Source organism: Topomyia yanbarensis, chromosome 2 (genome assembly GCF_030247195.1).
Source record: "Topomyia yanbarensis strain Yona2022 chromosome 2, ASM3024719v1, whole genome shotgun sequence".
NCBI classification, from domain to species: Eukaryota; Metazoa; Arthropoda; class Insecta; order Diptera; family Culicidae; genus Topomyia; species Topomyia yanbarensis.
The window spans coordinates 43,014,269-43,037,832 of NC_080671.1; the positions used below are offsets into that span (position 1 = coordinate 43,014,269).

The 23,564-nt window shown below is 38.6% G+C and overlaps 1 protein-coding gene across 1 annotated transcript in view; it reads right to left on the reverse strand.

Annotated features, from left to right (window-relative positions):
- Positions 1-23,564, reverse strand: part of LOC131679445 (GATA zinc finger domain-containing protein 4-like) — a 105,131-nt gene that overhangs the window by 38,891 nt on the left and 42,676 nt on the right. The window contains exon 2 of the mRNA XM_058960174.1: positions 12,266-12,331. Coding sequence (XP_058816157.1) covers positions 12,266-12,331 — 66 coding nt within the window. The remainder of the gene's footprint in view (positions 1-12,265; positions 12,332-23,564) is intronic.

A 23,564-nucleotide genomic window follows, 5' to 3' on the forward strand; every position in this document is an offset into this window, starting at 1 on the left:
TTAAGATAGATGTCTTCCTTTTAATTCCACTGTAACAATATAATGAAATTAAATAAAAGACATCTGTCTTAAGAGTATTAATTTAATATATCATCGAATGAATATTTCTGCGCCAGTTCTTTCAAAATATTCAAAATACTTGGCGGATTATCTGCAATGTGCAATGTGTATGAATTTAAACGGGATGGTTAGTTTTTCATGACGAACCTTTTTCAACATCCGTTTTATCTTCAGCGGACTTTCAGGAGCGTATTTATGCAGGAGCTAGAGACTGGCGCGAAGTGAAAACCTAAAAAAAATCAAGGAAAGAGACTATACGCCATAGTCAACAATCCACAGCTCCTAAAAATTGTCTCATCTGTATACTGGTCTTTGTCGCCTTTAAACACCTAGCGTCAACTGTTTTCACGAAAATACAAGAGCACGTAAGTCTCCCTGAATAATTCTCCCTCCGTTGCCTTCAAATACCAATGCAACAACGTCAATTGATTTCACAAAGTCTCACAAAAATGCCCTGTCCTTCATCCTAAAAGCATTTGACACCTTGTATTGCAGACAAATCTGCAGTAATATATATTTAAAATTTTACAAAATTTTAGTGTTCTGCTGGTGCTCCATATTGATGGCTTTACTTGAGATAGGTTGGTAACTAAGAGCATTAAAGAAGTAGGAATTCCATTCCAACGGTTTGAACCAAAAATGTCTTGTTAGAAAGGAAAAACTTTAAGGACCAAAAGAGCGCGATACTGAGACTCCGCCAAGGGCGCCAGAAGACCAAACTACGGCCCTGGGAGTCTCCACTTTTTGCTTTTATTTTTTATTTGAGTAGAGTAGATTTTTCGGAAAAATAAAATCAATTCATTTTTGAGAGTATCATTTCGACAGCTCATTGCTAAAAATAAATTGCCTTTGATTTTGTATTCATTAAGTTATATCGACAGTCATGGACCAAGTACGAAAACACATTTCATTTTTAAAAGTGTATACCTTGTCAGATTCTTTTTTGTTTTTCTGTTTCCCACGGTGCGAATACATGCGAAATTGTTTCAAAATAGGGCGTACTTTCATGTAACCCACCCACATCAAACAGTAGCCTTTCACCCCCAAAAGCCACCGTGTCGCAGGTGAAGGACACAACGTGATTCTTGTTTCTATGTTTCTCCTTTTTATTAATGCTTTGTTGGGATTGTTTCCCAGTAGTAGCGAACCTTACACCAACGATTTTTCCTCCCTAATTGCTATTTCACGTTCCGTTTTCTACCCAAGTCAGAACTCATTCATTCATGAAAAGGTGTATTCTTTACACAGACCGCCGTGCCAGCGCCATGCTGTTGCTGTTCAGCAATCTGGCTTTCACCCGAGCATAATATCAGCAATCCTGACAGGCGTCTTTGCTGCTACAGACGGCAGAATTCAAGTGTTACCAAGTCATCCACACAATCATAGTGAGTGATTTGACCTGTAAGATCGAATCATGAGCTACTGTTGGGTCGTTTCGTTGGTTGGCTGGATGGAACAGGTGCCATTGACGTGCCTTTCTTTCCGTTTTTTTTGCGATTGAAAAGATTTCATTAGTCGGGTTCAGAGAAAAGAACAGCGGAAAAATATTTCGCTGTATCGGATTGATGGAACGTCAGCGTGATTGTTAGTATCAAATCGATAACGAATGACAAGAAACGTAGGTGTATATATTGCAGAATGATCGTTCAAAATTGTTTTTATATGAAAATGCTATTTAGTTGACGGAAACTCGAGTTAATCCTTTATATTATATTGTATAGTAAAAGTTATTAAAATAATCATTCAGAAGAGATATTTTTTGGAAGATTTGAAACGGTCGGAATTTTTTTCATCTCATTTTTTGTGGATAAACTAATACAGAACTCAACCCAAAAACCTTTTAACTACAATCTTCATCAACACTAAAAATGTAACATTCCACAGTCGTGTAAGTCTCCATATGCACCAAACTTAACACATTAGCATTGGGATATAGAAGACTCTTGTGCTTCACGATGAATAAACTTTGGAATTACTCGTACTCCGCAAACACGCAGATTTATCTTCGCCCATATGAATGAGTTGTGTTTTCCATTCCAGAGCAGATAAGATATGCTAATAGACTAATGGCCTGTTTGGAGTTCTCAGTTCCAGGTTCCAGACATCACGTAGGAGAGACTAAAACATTAGCGTGCACCTCAGATATTGGTGGCGCTTCTAGAGGGCAGCCATATGCATACGGGAGAAATGAAAATCCGTTAAAAGCGCACAGACAGAACTCACGTAGTACCGTGCCACGAGGGCATAGATATTTCGATCGGACATACATTTCTTGAATTTAAATGTCACCTAAAAGATTAAGAATAAAATCAAAGACCCAAACGCTATTGCTACACCAGCATTGACTGTAGGTTCGCACTGCTGATGCTGGTCTTATTTCATCACGGTAAGCCATGTAGTGGGAAATTATGCATTTTGTTACTATTACTGTTTGGTGAGTGTTTTCACAGTAAATCGAGATAAATTAGCAGCCTACTGGTTGATATACCGGACTAGGATTGGTGGACGTGGTGATCAGCGAGGTAGCGCCGTACGGTTTGGGCAACGGTCGCTGCAAGCATGATTTTGCCTGTAGTTAATTCTTCGCGCGTCGATTTGAGAGAAATGTGCGCCTTTGGTGCATGAATTAATCGTCACCGATAATCGGCTTTATGATGGGAAATAAATTTCTCACTACCTGGCTGGCCAGTTCTGTGCAACAACTCGTGCCCAATGGTGCGTCGTCGGAAAACAGATTGTCGCTAAAATAAGACATTATAAAAGGTATGCGGAAAGAAAGTGGCTTGGACCGTGAAATGTGGCTGTGAATTTGCAATAATTATTATGGCATGTTGAAATGAATTGCACAACAAGAACTGGTCGAGCTTATAATTTGTCAGACGTTTGATTTTTAACGAGCCATTTCAGATACATTCAGACGTAATGCATCAGTATATTTTCTCAGTGGACGTCATTACCACGTAATCGATTAACGATGGGACACAAGACTCATACCACAGCATTCTGCTCCCAAGATTGAGTAACCTGGAAATCTAAAATACATTCAGTCACGATTCGGAGCACCCGGATTAGGAAAAATATTTTTTTAATTCGTTTATTTGACACGGCTCAGAGCGGTAGTTCAACGGAGCCGTGGATTTTTGATATGTTATATGTAAAATATGTAAATCAAACAAATCTTATTGATTATCCGTTGCATCTAGTGAACGCAACATTCTATTGCGCGAGGAGACCTTCTTTCGTGGCGGGCAAACGTTCGGCTGCTCGCCTACTGAGTCATGGACGTTAATCAATTCTTTCGTGTCTTTGATGTCTGAATCACTATCGTTAAAGCTGTGTCGATATCCGCCATCAGATGTTCTTCCCTGCTTCGGAAACTTACGGATGATCAGTGTAAACCCGTCGTCATTATTACTAACTTCCTCGCCGATGCTGCTTTCAGTTGATTTTGGGGTGCTTCTTTTGTGGTAGTCATTATGACAAACACTCCGGCATACAATATGTATGGGGCGAAAACTAGGTCATCAGTTTCAACATCGTAAAATGCCGAAACACCCTGACTCCTGCGGTAGAATACATAGGGTTAAGTCGTCGGGACTCTAAACTTGCTCATATTCCTCATATTATTTTCTAAATTTCTTCATTCACATCTCTTTTCTAAACTTTCTTCATACAACATCTTTCTTCATTCACATATTTCTTGAGTATTATGACTATTAATATTAAATAAGCTCACACCTTCCAGTTCCTTGCTAACTGAATGTAGGCACGACATAAAAAAAATCATTTAAAATTTTGTTTTGGACTGGTTTTCCGTCAATGAGTTGGCAATCGATTGACTCATCCTTACCACAAGAACACCGTTAGAAATGCCCGGGAAAAAGTTTCTCCAAGTATCAGGTATGACGAATTCTACTATTTCGTATTGCAACATGCATTTTGCCATTATTTCGGAAGGGGTACTCAGCGATAGGTCATGTAGCCTTACCTCTATATAGTCATTTTCTATTGACACGGGAATCTTAATTCCAACGTTGTCACCTGCAACCACTTTTATTAAGTTGTTTTGCAAGACGAAACGTTCTGCTTGTGCAAACGTGTAGAATGATATTATTACTGCATTGCGGAGATGATGATACTGAAGGTGCGCGACTTCCGCAAGCCTAAGCTGCATTTTCACCTTCCGGAGGCACTCCAATTCACGAAAACTCGGTAGTATTGAACTAAATTTAAAGCCAACGGCGTTGAATCTAAGCAGTAGTTTTTCGTCTACGTTACTTATGATGGCAAGAAGAAATACAATGTTTCCTTTGTTCTCGTGACGAAGTACACTAGATCGAAAGGATGCTAGTTGTCGTTCACTTGGCTCAAGTCAATGATGCAATATCGAGATGTTTGATTCCGGGAAATTGTTTACAGTTCCACAGTTTATGTTCGCCGCCATACTCGGTAAAGATCATGATGACTGATTCATAATAAATAAATCGAATAAAATATTCTAAAAGTTCATACTTTTAAAAATACCTGTGCGAAATTTCATCGAGATCGGAGCACTAGATTTTAAATTACAGCCATTTGCCATCTTCCACGCATGAAGTTAACACAAAACTTTAAACGCAATTATCTCGGAGTGAAGTTTTTTGAAAGGTACCGTTGCGGTGAACGTGAAATCTCAAAAACTATTCATCCGATTTTCCTAACTTTTTTTTAAATGTTTGTATTTACATTCTCGTGTACTTGAACGGTTCCTATTTCATTAAAAAAATAAGATTCTTTGCAATGAATTTTTGTCTAAAATTTAGAACACCAAAAAACTCCATTTTTTGGTCAGCGTATTTTTTTGCAAGAGAAAAAAAAACTGGAAAAAAATTCGTTCAAGTACACCAAAATACATTTTTCAGTTTAGTTTTAGTTTTTAGATTTCAGTTGAGTGGTTCGACTTGGAGAGCGTTCACCGAAAACCTCTGCCAAAAAACACACTTCGAGGGAAGGACCATATCTCCGACAACATTGAATTTTTTTTTTTAAATTCAACTTGTTTTTTTCTATCTTCGATAGAATCAAATTCAAAATCTGACCCAATGTCATAGAGGCTAAGTCTTCGTGGAAGGCACTAAAAATTATCATATAGATTCCAATATTCGCACACAGCGAACGCTTGTCCGGTGAAAGTAACCAAAGAAATTTTCAAATGCGCCAATTGTCGCGGAAACCATAAATCTAATTTCTGGGCACGCCCTATTCGAGAACAAATTATAAATTCCCGCTCAAAGCAACAAAAGCAACAAATAAAAAAAACTTACTTCATCAGGTACCTTTCAGTAAAACATGGTTAAGGGTTTTGATCCGCTTCAAAATAGAAACACAACTTCTCTACCTATACAAGGATCTTCGATTTCAGTTACACCATCCTAGAATGGTGCTTTAGTGACAGGTAACGCGGATAAAAGAACGAAGACTACTTCATCTCCAATTTCATCTCTACACAACGCTTGCTTTGCTCCAATAGATCTACGTTACGATCTACGCATTACGGAAGAAACATTTAATTTTTTTGTAGCAATCAATGCTTCAATTGATTACGGCAATGCTAAATTCTACCTCCATTTTTTACGCTTTTTAGACTAGCTGGGAGTTTGCAAATAAAATTATCACGAGTTTAAAGTCCAATAATGACTTTAAATAATTCATTCAAATTTTTTAAATTGGCATGCTAAAAATGAGAAAATGGCACGAGAAAAAAGCGATTGCATAGCCTTTCTATAAGAGACAAGCAAATAGCTTTGGCAAAATTTTATGTGTAATCGCAATCTTTATCTCATAACTCTGAAATCGAAATCTCGAAATCTGCGATCCTAATGAAATTCAATAGCAGCTGATAAGCATACTATACCTTTCACTTGAAACTAAGTTTGTGGAAATCGAGTTAGCCATCACTGAGAAAAATGTGTATTTAATTCAGTGACTTTTTCATTTCCTCCAATTTGTCGGAACCATCGTTGATGACCAAAGTCGTCAAAAGAGGGTTTAATTGGGCATCAGTAAGCTAGAATCACAAATCTCAGCAAATTGGGAAATGTTTTATTATTTTTGTGTAAATTAGATAGCAAGGGTGATACTGATTTCTATGGGAATTTGATGTGTGACCGCACTCTTCAACTCTTGACTACGGATCCAGAGCTCTGATCCAAAATCTACGGCGATGTTACACCTTTTATTTGAATATAATATCACTGAAATCGGCCCAGCCATCTCTGAGAAAATGGGTGAGATTATTTGACACATACACATATACACCCATACATACTAACACTAAATACAAATTTGTACACAAACACCTACAGACCTTTTCCGATCTCGACATACTGAGTCGTCGAAATTTCGAGCGATTGCATAACACTTTTATATAAGAAAGACAAAAAGCTTCAGAGAATATCATGTATAACCGCACTCTTTCACTCATAACTCCGGAATCAGAACTCCGATCGGAATGAAATTCGACAGCAGCTGATAAGAATACTATAGGGGAACCCGGGGCTATTTGGACCTACTATAGCAAATCGCCCTTTTAGGTGGATAGATGTGAAAAAAGTTACCAGTCAAAAGTCCTAATTGTTAGTTTGAAACAACAGCTACATTTTGGTGCCATAAAAGGTTCATTTTCATCACTCAATGGCAGCGCTAGGCGACGATTTGCAAACCTCTACGTTTTTGCAGCCTTTTACAATGTAGGGGTAATTCGGACCTCCCTACGGGGCAATTCAGACCGTCATTTTTCTTTAATTTTTTACAATGGAATTATGTTTACCTATGAATTAGTTACAAGAGACACTCCTTAAGAAGCAAAAAAAAATAAATTACATTACAAAAACTTAATCTGGCTAGTCACAGCTGTTGATTGGCGGCTCATGTATTTTCTTTGCTGTGGTGTATGCAATGGTGTGCGCAGCCGCAAGCCGCTGAACGGTGGTTGACGGAATAGGCGGTCCGAATAGCCCCGTACGCTCATATCGCACAAAAGTGGTGACCATCTCGAAAATATCTCTGTTTTCACCCAAACAAAAATCATTCCATAAAATAGGAACCCCAAGCTTTCCAAAACACTTACCTTTTATTTTTTCACTTTTGTTTGTTGTTTTAATCACGGTTTTTCCATTATAATGATTTTTGTTTTGAGAATGGCAAAACAACGAAACACGTTGTATCTCCTTTCTACAAAGAACAAAGAATCAACTTCAGCTCTCAAAATTAATGTTTCAGAATAGCGGTTCCACGAATATGTACGAAAGTTAGAAAGTCTTGCTATTTTCTGAGAAATCGAGGGGTTCCGAATTACCTCCACTGTCTTAATAGCCCCGGGTTCCCCTACTTTTGTTTTGAAACTTGGTTTGTGAAAATCGAGTTAGCCATCCCGTAGAAAAATGTATATTTAATTCAGGGAGATTGTCACTTCCTCGAAGCTTCTGGTTCCATCATAGGTAGCCAAAGTGGTCAAAGGTGTTTTAATTGGGTGTCAGTGAAGCAGAATCACAAGTTTCAGCAATTTGAAAAATATTTAAATATTTTTTACGCAATATAGATAGCAACGTAACTCCGGTTTACATTGGAATTTGATGTGCGACCGCACTCTTCAAGCCGTAACTCCGGAACTAGAACTTCAATCTAAATTAAATTCACTAGTGACTTATGATGATACTACACTTTACGTTTGGATATAATATTGATGAAATCGGCTCTGCCATTTCGGATTAAACTGGGTGGTTTATTTTGTTTATATTACACACATATATACATGATCTAGATGAACTGAGTTGATTGGTATAAGAGACTCGGCCTTCTTGGCCTCGATTAAAAAGTCGAAATTCAGAGTGGTTGCAAAACCTTTCTGTATGGGACAGGCAATAGGATTTCGCCAATTTAAACTGACTGACTTTGAAATCAACACAGCTGAATTACCGACGCGAAAAACAGAAGACAAACATTGTTAGACGACTGACCGCCATGGCAACTGTTTAATACCCTAGGCAAGGATACCGAATTTTGTTTTGGTTTATTTGGACTGCCTTGATGCTTTTTGTTTTCTGAGTACACTCAAAAAGAACTTCAAAGTGGCGCCATCAAGCGGTGATTATGGTCAAATATGAAGGGATCGGAGTCATTTATTCTTAAATTGTGAAATTGGACATATATTTTTATAACTTTCTTCGTACAATATACGTCTTTATTAATTGTCTTTGGCACAACCTTGACAATATTTTTGTTTTTTTTTATGACACGCAGCAATTCGATCTTTTTATAAGTTTCTTATGATTGTCCAAACTTTCAGATAATATGTCATCATTGAGATCATTCGAATTATAACAAAAGACATAGGGCAAAGTTAAAAAGTGGCCTTAACCTGACGACAGTACCCTAGTGGTTTCAATTTGAGATTCAATACAAACAAATTTTAACTTTGGAGAATAGTGAGTAAACAAATACTGATTAAGCATTAAAAATTAGCAGGATTGGATATTAAGTCATCTCACATTTTTAGAATACATGAAAAAATACCTCACTTTGTAAAGAAAATCAATTAAATGTCGATTTGAATAGTTTTACAATAAATTCAACAAATGTTACTATACGAACAGAAAAAGAATGCCAGTCAGAATCAGGAAAAAATCAGTATTTCAAACAAAATTATTTTGTTTTCAAAATTCAATGTAATTCCAATCAAGAAATTCAAACACTCCTGGCCAGAAAATAAGCGACACTAACAATGCAATAAAATTTTAGCTCACTGTTTGAACAGTGAACCACCAATCAGGATACAGTTGATGACTGCTTTCATAATTTTTTTTTAAATTATTTATAATAATTGAATATCCTACGCGAAATCTTCGTGAATATTTCCTTTCAGATAGTGTAAACCAGCCCCCGTATAATTCCATATGGAATAGGGTAATGAGCCTATTTTCGCCATTTTCTATTACTACCCTGTCCATTTGAGGCCGCTGATTAGATCAGTGTCGGCCATCTTTGTTCATTTCATTTGACCCAATGCACAGTGGTCCAGAATGCAAATTTAGCAGGAATTTTAACTTTTTGCTAAAATTAAATGACTTACAACATGTTTGGCAAAGTTGTTGTACCTTGCAAGGCCCTTCTTTTTGTTTAAACCGATGTTATAGTGGTTCTAAATTTGGCAATATTTAAAATAGAACTTTTTAACGGTTTGAGATAGAGCTTTACTGTCTTCGATGAAGTTGTAGAGCAAGACATTTTAGACAAATTTGCTGAAGACATGCAAAGCTCTAGCTTTTATATTTTTCATTGCACGAGAAATTCAAATGTATGCTTCAGGGTGTTCCTTAAAAAAACGGTTTTATTTCTGTAACTTCTGAAGTTTTTATTCTTCGTTAAAGTACCCTTTGGACAACTTGAAGATTATTTTAGGGTGCATAATTTGTTTAAAACACCAACTACTTAACATTTTTCGTTTTAAAGTTACAAGAACTTTTATATAAAAAAATATAACTTTTTCAAATAGAATTATCTTCAATTCGGGTACTGAACATTAAATACTGTTGCTTTCATATGAAATAGCATGCTTTGTAGTATAGATCACCAAAAAATGGCAAATAGAATATTTGTTTATATCTTGCAATATTTACTCAAAAAATAGTTTATTTTTAGTAAAATGTAGGTATATATATATAACTTTCTAACGAGCGAAGCTAAAGGTTCAATATATTAAGACAAATTGTTCTCCTTCAAAATATCTGAAAGTATTTCAAAACTGATCTTAATGAAAAATCAAAACTGCAGAAGTTATACAAAGAAAACCATTTTTTAAGAAACACCCTAATTTTTTTTGGTAAATTTCTTGTAAAATAAAAAGTACACGACATAGAGTTTCAGTGTCTTCGACAAAGTTTTTTAAAATTTCATTTTCTTCAATGTTCTGGAAGACAGCGGAACTCTATCTCGAACCATTAAAAAGTTAATTTTCTGATTTAAAAACAATAGAACCAGCCTACCCACAATTTAAAATAATAGAAAAGTATTGTAAAGTGCATTATTTTATCATGAAAACGAAACTACATTTTTTATATTATTCACCGTGAAAGTAATTTAAACATATTACAAAGAGTCAATTCATGAAGAACCAAATTTTTATAATAACTTTTTCAGTTTTCATTTTTTTTCCAGCCTATCCTTCAGATGTTTTTTAGAGTTTTTGAAGACGAACATTTTCCTGTAAAACATCAAAACTCTAGCTTTTATTGTTCAAAAGATATAAGCACTTAATATTTAATAAGCACTTAATATTTCAAAAATAGATTTTTTTAAATCAATTTTATGAAATTTTAAAAAATATCGTTTTTGCCATTTTTGCTCAATTATAACTCTAGTCGTGACCCTATTTATAGTTCAAAAAGAATTATCTTTTATTTGCCCCAAATGAGTGATATTGTTATTCCAAACAACCCAATTTTTAGCGAAAATGTGCTCATAACTTTTCAACGGAAATAGCTAGAGGTTTGGTACCATGAAACAAATTATTCGCCTTGAAACAATCTTAAAGTTGTCTAAAGACTACTTCAGTTTTAAATGAATACAGCAAAAGTTATTGGAATAAAACTGTATTTCGAAGAAACACCCTAAGCTCCGACTTTAAATTTGTTGTAAAATAAAAAGTATGACAGATAGAGCTTACATGTCTTCAGCAAACATTTTCAAAATTTTTCGTTCTACAACTTCGCTGAAGGTCGTTTGGCTCTAGCTAAAATGATTAAAAAGTTTATTTTTTGATCTTGGTAAAATTAGAACCACCCTAACTGTTGTTTTAACAAAAAGAGGGGGCTCATAAACTACGAAAACTTCTCCAAAGACTTAATAAGGCAAAGCTGTTTACTATGCTATATTTTGGTTTTTACCAAATTTTCCTCCTTAGGGTGAAATATAGCATAGTGCTTTCGCATAGGCCTGCTAAGCCAAGACAAGTTTCGGCTTCACTTGTGTCTCATCGGCATGAACAGAACTTCTGCTCGAACGGGACATCACGTTTGATCAGTCGTTTGATTGAAACACATAGTGTGTTTTAGTTTTAAGGGATTTGCGTCAAGCCGGCGCTAATCTATTCCGACAATGTGTTAGTGTCGATTTCTGATGAGGCGAAGCCGAAACGCAACATAGTATGAAAGCTGTTTAGTTTTTGTAAAATCTCAAAATTCCTGCTAAATTTGCATTCTGCACCACTGTGCAACGGTGTAACGAAAATTGGGGCACTCCATTCCAGATTTCGTTGCGATCAAAAATGAGCAATTTACTGTTTTCAGGGCATTGATTCTAATTTATATGCATTCCATCGATTGTTTAATGTGATAGTAAGGCCCTCCTTCTTAATATGGTGGAAATAAGTTTTTTCCCTATGTTGGTCTAGTTCATTGTCCTCATGGTATGTATTCATTTTCTGCGTCACCGGCTGAAGCAAGAAATCAAATGCATTCAAATACCAGAATCATTCACATTTTCATCCTTCAACTTTCCTAGACCGTTTCTGTCACGCAGGTAGTTAGTGTGAGACTGATTGTCAAATTTATTCTTCCCAGGCAACCGCCTTTTTTCTATATTATTTATCGATTCAATAAGCACAAAAGGAATGCTGAAAACTTTCCGGGGCAAAAGAAAGGTTTCACAAGCTGTGGTCGTCTTTCGCACGTGCTGTGCAAATGGTACACACCCATAGAGTAGAGAATCTTGGGATTAAAGTGTTCCCTCTGAACCCATTTCAAGGCAGCCAGAACCGCAGGGTCTTTATTTTTCGTTTGCCACTTTTTCGCTTCTGCCGTTGTTTTCTTCCAAAAGCTCACTAGCTAGCTCCTCGGGCAATAACCAACCAGACGGTAGCACGGGAGGGACGGATTTGAGATGGAAGGATAATAGAATTATATGACAATAATAATAGTCCCTCCGGGGAGTGATGGCGATGGAGCGAGATTCTCGTTCTCTTCTACAATCTACCCACGAGCGCTCTGGGAGGTTTATGAAAAATATGATTTGAAGCATGGGAAACGAGACGTGATTGAAGTAATGATAGGGATTTTTGATGAAGTATTCCTCCGGAACGTTATGACAGCATTTTCGGCAGTATAGATTATTGATAAAATCAGAGCAAAGAACTTAGTAGTCATTTATCATCGGATATTGTTGTACATACATTTGCCGTTTCGCAGATCCAAATTAGTTCTTGGGTGGCTCGGGTAGATTTATTGATAAGACTCACCTGTAATGAAAAAGGAAGGTAAAGATATAGTTTAGATTTATCTTCGACGTTCAAGCTATAAGCTACAGTCTGGAAGCAACAAACGGATTTAGCAATCAATTTGATGTGACGGGAAAAAAGACAGCCCCGTTACGAGCAGTGCCGCCTCCCTTCGTCGCAGAATGCCTGCTAAAGTGAACAAATTCCAGCCTGCTTAACTTTAACGATGCGTAGGATTTAAAATGAATTGGGTCAGACGAACAGAGGCGGCTGGCGATGGCGGAGAATGGCTACTAATGAATCTTCCCTTTGGATATCCAGTTTTTCGAGTGGTTGAGAAGCGTAGAAATCAAAGAACTGTGTGTCGCTGTGAATCTTTGCGACAACAGGAGGGCGTTGTACAGCTAGATTAGCTTTCACGACCGACTCTAGCTTATGGATGGCAATGTGAACTGCATATGTACGTATCGGTTCGGCTCTCAGGAGCGTTTTAGATATGACTGCGGAAAGATGAAAACCGGGCGGACCGAACATAGTGTGATCTGCATCCTACAATTTGTTTCAATTTATCCTTAATTGAAAACAAATGTTTAATTAATATAGCTGGCTGCAATGCTTTAATTAGAGGTTTACAATTACATCGCACAAGATGCGAATGGTTTGCTACGGACGTGACTACTTTCGCGCGAAGTGGTAGGTTAGACTATACAATGTATCGAAACTAGTGTGTTGTTTTGAATCGTTTTGTAATTTCTAGACGTTCTTAAAATGTCGTTTATTATTGATGCTATTTGTTATCATAGTATTTAGTACTAATCTGCTTTCGATTACATTTTGAAAATCGAAAAGAGCGTTCGCCCTTGCTTACATAAATGCAATGACATAACCAGATACTCGCTAATATGTGCATTAATCAGTTAACCAAAACCAACATAGCTAAAAAAAAGCAAGATCAACGGACCGCACCTATGTTTTGAAGTTTACAAAGCTAGCTGAAACCTCATATTTATTGCATTGTATGGAACAAATACATACCAACGCTCCTCCATGCCTACATTTCTTCTTCACTTCGCTGTTGCAAGTTACTACGAATAGCTTGTTAAGTTGTTTTAACTCGTGCCATCCGCAATGGACTCACCTACCTGTTAAAACAAACATATTTGTTTAGGCCTCTTCATTGCGAGTGTCAACATTACTGTGGTCCGAGCATGTATGTCTTCTTTCCATCAACTCCTATTTTGTTTTTTTTTTTTACACGGCAGCAGTGTCTCGATTAGCATCTTTTCAGATGTTGTTGTACTGCATTCATCATGGTTAAAAAATCCAAGATGTTTACAATTTCGATTCTGTGGGTATCTACACGTAAATCTAGGCAGTAATACCTTTACGGTAATAAGAAAATAATGTTCAAATAACAAGACGATGTATACTAAAACGGTCGCAAAAAAATCCCTGAACGGCTACGGCTTACATAAAGCATGGTTTATTTCAGTGTTTCGGATTCTCCTCGTCAGTAACTAACACCAACTTAATGTTAGTTAGATAAGTCCAAAACAGCACCAAGTTACTGACGAGGAGAATCCGAAACACTAAAATAAACCCTACTTAATGTAAGGTTTTGTATCCTTATTCACAACAAAAAAATTGGTCTTATACAATTTTTCCCCGTTTGGGAAATTTGAATACGGCTTACATAAACTAAGCTAGCTAATCTAGCTGTTACTTTTTATGACGTCATAAAATCAATTGACTGGTGCAAATTGGGAAATAATTGACCTTTTTCATGTCTAAAAACAAATGAAATTGCAACTTAACCGTAGAAATATCAAACCGAATATCCGCAGGTCGAATATGACCAAAATTCACCCGAAAATGATCAACAAGCAGTAAATGCTCATGATTTAAATTTTCATTCGGCATTTTGACATAAAGCATTTTGACATAAATCTCCCCAATCAAAATTTTTTTCTTTTTAAATTTCATGAGTTTTTTGATGGACTCGTCGGCTTTGAAACTCTGAGAAATCTCGGGGCAGTGATTGGTACAGCTGGTAATAAAATCAATATCGGTAAACTAAAAATTCCAATGAAGAAGAAATTTTCAAATCGAACAGAAATCAATTTTCAAAAGTTTAGATGCCAAATAAAAGCATTGCCTGTATCGTCTACATGTGATTTTTTCCTTGAGCAAGGTATCAACGTTGATAAGACCTGCCGGGTTATATGTAGCGCGTGACGATTCCGTATATTTTCCTTTCATAAACAATGGTACAGTACCAAAAAAATGCGAAATAGATGTTGAGAGTATAATGATAGAAGCATGACCTATACAAACAACTGAGAACAGAAAATCCTAATCAAGAAGAGAAATCATGCTTACTGAAGCTTATCTCCAAGCATCAGAGCGTGTTTTATATAGATGGTACAGACCTCAGCTTCTCTAATGTTATAAAACAAGATTGAAACGAAGGACGAGGCTCCACTCTTCACCAAAAGTTTTTTTTTTATTCATTTCGTTTATTTGATAGGCACAAATGCGTTAGCTTGGCGGTGCCAAATGCTTTTGTTTTTACATTTTGGATATCTTAAAACTAGGAGGTTACAATGTTGAAATATTTTTTTTACAAAGGAAAAGAAAGTTTACAGCTATCTTAAGACTAGGAAAAAGATTCAATATACAAGAGAGGGCCAAAAGATTTTTTTATGAAAAAATTTAAAACAAGGGATTCACTTTGATATACAAGAGGGGGAGTAATAGTATTTTACGAAATATTTTACGGTTATCTTAAAACTAACAACATAGTTTAGTACACAAAAGGGGGAACAAATATTTATGAGAAATTTCACAGAAATCTTAAAACTAGGGATTCAATTCTATTTACAAGATGGAGGACAAGAGTATAAATAAATAAAGAGTAAAAATTATAGCTATCTTAAAACTAGGAATACAGAATATTAATTTGATTTTTTTAACGAAAACTTATGCTTGGTCAAGATATTTAGAGGGTGGCTTATTTCCACATCAGTGTAGCAGCAGTTGTATTAAGGATAGGGGAGAGAAGGCGTATGGTGACAGGGAAAGAAGAGCAAAACTTGCAACTTTCGCTCAAACGGGGGGTGGGGGGTTTGATCAGCGAAACAAATTTGCGCCTCAGTCTGGTAAGTCGTCGAGTACCGGATTGGCGGATGGTATTCTTCGGACCCGCGGGGAATCCTTCAAAAGTCATCGGACCTCGAGTCGCTCTCTCTTCAGTTTCCTTCTATGCAGGCACTCTGGAGCTGATCGGTTCCACAAGGCAGAAGGAAACTTTAAAAACGAGAAATATAAGAGAGGGGCTAAATTGGGATATTTATCGTTTTTATGAAGGTATAAATAAGGGACATATAGGGGAAATCACGAGTTGCCAGCATATCTCGGACTGGTACATTGGGTGCGCATCCATGGTGTAGTGATTGGACATAAGTCGGGACATTACACGAATAAAATCCCGACCCACATCCATCCCCCCGAACCAAGGCTTCGTTGATACCTTTGGGATAATCGAATGTAGCCATCGTCCAAGTTCCCCATTGCTCCACGAGGTTTGCCAACTGCTGAGCGTCCTCTGACGACAAATACTAAAAAAATCGTTGAAGTAGATTGGTCTTTCGTATATGTCACCATTTAATACGCCCAACTTTGCTAATGAGTCGGCCTTTTCATTGCCCGGGATAGAACAATGGGAGGGGACCCAAACAAAGGTAATCTGATAAGACTTTTCAGATAACGTACACAAGGACTCCTGTATCTTCCCCAGAAAATACGGGAATTGCTTTTTAGGCTTCACCGCACGAAGAGCCTCGATAGAGCTGAGGCTGTCCGAAACGATGAAGTAGTGATCTGTGGGCAGAGTGTCGATGATCCCAAGGGTGTACTGAATTGCAGCTAACTCTGCGACGTAAACTGAAGCGGGATCATTAAGCTTGAATGAAGCGGTGATAGTATTGTTGAAGATACCGAAGCCAGTGGAGCCATCGAGATTTGATCCGTCAGTGTAAAACATTTTGTCGCAGTCGACTTCTCGGAATTTATTATAAAATATATTGGGGATCAACTGCGGGCGTATATGGTCCGGGATTCCACGAATCTCTTCCTTCATGGATGTGTCGAAGAATACAGTAGAATCAGAAGTATCTAGGAAACGGACACGGTTGGGATTGTACGAAGAAGGATTGATGCTCTGTGCCATGTAGTCGAAGTACAAGGACATAAAACGGGTTTAAGAATTAAGCTCGACGAGCCTCTCGAAATTTTGAATCACCAACGGGTTCAGAATGTCGCATCGGATGAGCAATCGATATGAGAGTTCCCAAAATCGATTTTTTAGCAGAAAAACGCCCGCCAGCACTTCGAGACTCATCGTATGGGTCGAGTGCATGCAACCCGAGGCAATGCGCAAGCAACGATACTGGATTCTCTCCAGTTTGAGGAAGTGTATGTTCGCAGTGGAGCGGAAACAGAAACACCCGTACTCCATCACCGACAATATCGTTGTTTGGTACAGCCTGATTAGGTCTCCTGGGTGGGCACCCCACCATGTTCCAGTTATTGTCCGGAGCAAATTGATCCTTTGTTGGCATTTCTGTTTCAGATACCTAATGTGACATCCCCAGGTACCTTTAGAGTCGAACCAGACCCCGAGATATTTAAATGTGAAAACCTGATTGATCGTTGCACCCATTAATAGAAGCTGGAGTTGCGCCGGCTCACGCTTCCTAGAAAAAACAACCAACTCAGTTTTCTCCGTGGAGAACTCAATACCCAGCTGAAGAGCCCAAGCAGACAAATTGTCCAAGGTATTTTGTAATGGTCCTTGCAAGTCGGTAGCTTTGGGCCCTGTAACAGAGACCACTCCGTCGTCTGCAAGTTGCCTTAGCGTGCATGAATTGGCAAGACAATCGTTAATGTCATTCACGTAAAAATTGTAGAGCAGGGGACTTAGACATGAGCCCTGGGGAAGACCCATGTAGCTAAATCGCGATGTTGTTAAATCGCCATGCGAAAAGTGCATGTGCTTTTCAGACAACAGGTTTAGCAAAAAGTTAAAATTGGCGAAAGACCATGCTGGTGCAGCTTCTCTGACAGAATGTTGACAGAAACTGAGTCAAAAGCCCCCTTAACATCCAAGAATACTGATGCCGTCTGCTCTTTGTTAGCATAGGCCATTTGGATTTCTGTAGAAAGCAACGCAAGGCAATCGTTCGTCCCTTTGCCTTTGCGGAAGCCAAATTGTGTATCTGACAGTAAGCCATTTGTTTCAACCCACTTGTCGAGGCGAAACAAGATCATTTTCTCGAACAACTTCCGAATACAGGACAGCATTGCAATCGGCCGATACGAGTTGTGGTCGGAGGCTGGTTTTCCTGGTTTTTGGATGGCGATGACCTTCACTTGCCTCCAGTCATGAGGGACAATGTTACCCTCAAGAAACTTGTTAAATAAATTCAACAAGCGCCTTTTTGCAGTGTCAGGCAGATTCTTTTGCAAGTTGAATTTGATTCTGTCTAACCCTGGGGCGTTATTGTTGCATGATAAGAGATCAAGTGAGAACTCCACCATCGAAAACGGTGTTTCGTTCGCGGTATCGTGAGGAGACGCGGCGCGGCACGTTTTCTGTACCGGGACAGAGTCCGGACAGATCTTCTTGGCGAAAGCGAATATCCAACGGTTTGAATATTCCACGTTCTCGTTGTTACTGTTTCGGTTACGCATTCGTCGAGCCGTACCCCAAAGAGTGCTCATCGCTGTTTCTCTCGTTAACCCGTCGACGAACCGGCGCCAATATCTGCGTTTTTTGGCTTTCATTAGACTCTTCATTCGCCTTTCTAACGACGCGTACTGTTTATAGCTAGCGGGTAACCCGTCTTCCCGGAAGGCCTTATATGCAGTGGACTTTTCCGCGTACAGCACTGAGCAGTCTTTATCCCACCACAGGGTGGGAGACCGTCCATGGGTATTCGCGCTGGGTACTGGTTTAATCTGAGCTTGATTCGCACTGTCGAGAATCAAGCCAGCCAAAAACCTGTACTCTTCCTCCGGAGGAAGTTCTTGAGTGGATTCGATTTTAACGGATATCGCGGTCGCGTAACTCTTCCAATCAATGTTCCGTGTGAGATCATACGAGACATTGATTGTTTCCGATGGTCTTGAACCGTTAGCAATAGAAATCACGATAGGCAAATGATCGCTACCGTGGGTATCAGGGATCACCTTCCACATGCAATCTAACTGTAGCAATGTCGAGCATAGTGATAAATCCAACGCGCTCGCGCGTGCTGGTGGTGTAGGAATCCGCGTCATTTCTCCCGTGTTTAAGATGGTCATGTTGAAATTGTCGCAAAGATCTTGGATTAATGTTGATCTATTATCATCGTGAAGACAACCCCATACCGTACCGTGCGAGTTAAAGTCTCCTAGAACTAGCCGCGGTGCCGGTAAGGATTCCGTAATATTACAAAGCGTTCGGTGCCCTACCGAGGCTCTAGGAGGAATGTAGATGGAAGCAATGCAAAGGTCTTTGCCTTTGATTAGAACTTGACAAGCGACAATTTCAATGCCTGGTGTCGAAGGGAGGTTAATTCGGTTGAAAGAATAGCACTTTTTAATCCCCAAAAGTACTCCTCCGTAAGGGTTTTCTCGATCCAGACGAATTATATTAAAGTCGTGGAAGTTGATATTTATATCGGAAGTTAACCAAGTTTCACATAATGCGAAAACATCACATTTTAAACTGTTTAGTAAAAATTTGAAGGAATCGATTTTCGGGAGGATACTTCTGCAATTCCACTGTAAGACAGTGATCGAATCAGTGAACTCGTTTGATGACTTAGCCATCGAAGGATACGATCGCTGCAAGGAGGGGCCATTTAGCAGTCAACTGCTTCAAAAATGTTTGCACTCCCTAGTAACAATTGAGGTTTTATAATAGTTTTTTAGCCACGAATAAAACTTAGATTGCACTTGTAGCGTGCTATAAAACTTCAAGGGCTATAGGGAGAACATGTATCAGAATGCTTTTAAGAGGATCAGTAACATTGAAAGTTGTGAAAATTAAGTCCACTATGTCAGAAAATTTCATTAGTCCTTTACTGGACTGAGTGTCTGTTGGAAAAAAGGGGACACTTGGGGTTTTTGGTGTCCCTGGAAGTGGTGGATACTCCTTGTTAGAATTAATATTTCCAAGTCATGGAGCAAATGGTTTCGGCTTTAGTACATCACTTCCGTTGGATTTATTGATTGTAGTTGGCGCACTCTGAGGGAACGACACCTTGGCACCCTTACGAGGCAATCTAGGGGAGGCTGGACTTATCCTCTTCCTGGATTCCCCTGGGTTAGCCAAAGATGTTCTCTCTCGTGGGTCGTCAGATTCTTGCTCAACGTTAGCCAAACCAGCGTAGGGATTTTCGGACAGGACAGATGGCGAAGCATTCTTTAGCATTTCTGCATAAGAACGCCTCGAGCGTTCCTTAAGGGAACGCTTAATTTTATCCCCGCGCTGCTTGTACGCAGGGCATGATTTAAGAGCATGTGAAGGGCCCCCGCAGCAAATACACTTTTCAGTTTGTTTGTCGCAAGAGTCATCCTCATGCTCTCCTTCGCATTTGCCGCATCATTTCTTATTTCCACAATATGTGGCTGTGTGGCCCAACTGCTTGCAATTGCTGCAGCTCGTGACCCGCGCTACAAACAGGCGAACTGGTAGGCGAACCTTGTCAAGGAGGATGTAGTTGGGAAGAGAGGACCCGGCGAATGTCACCCGAAGCGAGCCTGATAGAGAGTAGGTGTTTGCGGTATACAATTGTTTGCATTCCAAGATCTTAATCTGTTCAAGTAAGGGGTCCTTAAAGCAGCCAACCCCGTGCTCCAACAGTTCTTCGCATTTTGGGCCCGGTTCGGACACTACCCCATTGATTTCTACGGCCACACAAGGCACGTACGCTTTAAATTCCCGCGTAAAGCGCTCACAGCAAGCAATCGCGTTTGCCTGGCCGAGATCATTCACTAGAACACGTATCTTGTTTGCCCGAACACGTGTTATCTGAGTTACGGCCGGGTAATTAGCAGTCAGATCTCGAGAAAGTTTTAATATATTAACCGGTTTCTCTCCGGTCCGAAAATATACCACCCATGGCCCAGAGGAAATATAACGATCCGTTTCGTTCAAAGGTTGGGAGACGTATGTTCACCAAAAGTTATCAATACCTTTATTGCCACAAGCAGGAAATCTCCGAAATGCTCAAACAAGGCATTATTAAACCCAGCTCTTCACCCTGGGTTTCTCCCATTTGGATCGTTCCAAAGAAGGCTGATGCCTCCGGCCAAAAAAATGGCGATTAGTTGTTGATTATAGAAAACCTAATGAAAAAACTGTAAGTGACAAATATCCTCTGCCTAATATCACAGAGATATTAGACAAATTAGGGAAATGCCAATATTTTACTACATTAGACTTAGCATCTGGCTTTCATCAGATCGAAGTTGATCCTAAACATGTTCAAAAGACCGCATTTTCAGTCGAAAGTGGGTATCTTAGAATGCCATTTGGCCTGAAAAATGCACCTGCTACGTTTCAGCGCGTTATGGACCATGTTTTGGGAGAATTTATCGGTAAATGTTATCTGGTTTATATGGAAGATATTATAGTATTTTCCACATCACTTCAAGAGCATATGGAAAACCTAGAAAAAATATTTACAGCTCTAGAAAAGGTCAATTTGAAAATCCAATTAAATAAGAGTGAATTCCTGAAAAAAGAAGTAGCCTTTCTAGGACACTTCGTTACTGAACAGGGAGTTAAACCTAAAGTCCCAAAAAATCAGAAAGAATTGAAAGGTTTTCTAGGAATTCTTGATTACTATAGAAGATTTGTTCGAGATTTTGCCAAAATCACCAAACCCATTACCGCCCAATTGCGGAAAGGTGAGCAAGTGGAACACACTCCACAATTTTTGAAAACATTTCACCTTTGCAAGGAGTTATTAACACAAAGTGACATTCTTCAATATCCTGACTTCGAGAAACCCTTCGTGCTGACAACCGATGCAAGCAACTTTGCGCTAGGAGCTGTGCTCTCACAAGGAGCCATATGCAAAGATTGGCCGATCGCATATGCCTTCCGTACATTAACAAGGTCTGAGGAAAATTACTCAGCCATAGAGAAAGAATTGCTAGCCATTGGGTGGGCATGCCAATACTTCCGCCCATGTCTTTTTGGTAAACGATTTGCACTCTGCACCGACCATCAACCTCTCACTTATGAACTGAATCTTAAAACTCCAAATTCTAAACTTGTTAAATGGAGATTACGATTAACAGAATATGATTTCGTGATAGAGCACCGTCCAGGTAAGCAAAACGTTGTGGCCGATGCTTTATCGCGAATCAACGGTGAAGTTAATATGAATGAAATGAATTCATCATCAGGTGATGCTTTTGTCCATTCTGCAGACACCGATCAATCGGAATACAGAGAATGAAACGAGCTATCATTAAACGTTTTCTCTAACCAAATTGTTGTCCAAAATTGGGGCGGACGAAATGAAATTTAGTCTACAAAAATTACTTCGGTAGATATAGAACGTTTAAAGTGAAAATATAACAGAAAATTTTGATTGATTTGCGCACTAACGAAGAGCAAGATCAAATCATCGAAGAAACTCACGAAACTACTCACCGAGGGATTCGTGAAAATCGAGAAAAAACAAATATGAAAGGAAACCATATAAAATCCGCCTAGGCGAGACTCCCATTCCCAAGCAACCCCTCGACATAATACATGTCGATATCTTCATTTGCCAATCCAATATGTTCCTTTCAGTCGTTGATAAATTATCTCGATTCGGCACTCTTCTTCCGATACAATCTCGTTCAACTCCAGATCTAAGCAAAGCTTTTCTTAAATACATCTCTTTATATGGCAAACCTAAATTAATGGTTTCAGATAATGAACCGTCCTTGAAATCAATCGAAATAAGAGGAATCCTGAATGATCTGAATATTCAACAATATTTCATTGCAACTAACCCTAGCGAATCGAATGGAATAGTCGAAAGATTTCATTCAACGATTAGCGAAATATTTAGGTGCAATCGTCACAAGTTCTAAGGATTATCCAATAAAGAAATATTTTTGCACGCTCTATAATAACAGCATTTATTCGTCCACAAATCTCAAACCTCGAGAGATTTATGGGATTTATGACGATGAAGAAAGACCGCTAAACATGGATGAATTGATACAATACCGAAATAAAATTTTCGACGAAACGGTTTTGAAAATAATCCAGACACAGCAAAAACAAAACGACTACCATAATCAAGGAAAAGACATACACCCTGTCTCGAACCTTACCAAGTGGTGAAATGAAATGATGATGATGGTCCCACCTCATACCCCCACAAAGGTGTGAGCTGAACGATTTATCTAGAAGATAATTAATATTTTAAATCATGACAAGACCAGTTAACAAAAAAACGGACTGGTTCAATTTACAGACATAGCCATTCCTTCAAAAGAACGTAACCAGATACATTTCGAATATTCCATCAACAACCAGGGTCCATCAAGAAAATTTCCATTCCGGGAAGATACTTGATAGAATCGGGAATTGAACCCAATAGCTTCCATTTCTGATAATTCTCTGTAAGACTCCTCCCGCCTGACCAAGACATCGGTACTACCACCTGCTAAGGTGAGAAGTGACGAGCCTAGTGGCAGTGCAGAGTCTAATCGAGTTATATCATCCACATCAGGCCGCTTTATTGAAAGTTGCGTACCACTAACCCAAGGCAATCCAAGGATATTCCTTTCCGGGAATACCCTTGATTGATCAGGAATTGAACCCGATATCTTGTTTTATCAGAAGAAGTCACCAAGCCCCCCACTCAGCGAACTAACTCCGTTATTGCCGCTATGGCAGCAATAACCGAGATTAACTCTATTGTCGAGCAAAGCCAGCAAAGCAACTCCATCATCAAATCAGACCCTGATCACAACAAAAGTCTAAAAGCTTCAATTCAACCCGATGAGCTCTTAGTACTGGTCACCATGTTCGATTTCAAGTTAGTCTCTATCTGCTTATCGTGCACGTGGCTCAGACTTCTGTAGACATCTCATTATTTTTAAAAACTGTAATAAACAATTAACAAAAATCCATCATCATCATAGCGAATATATTAACTTAGTGTGACTAAATGCAAATAATAGAAGAGAAAAA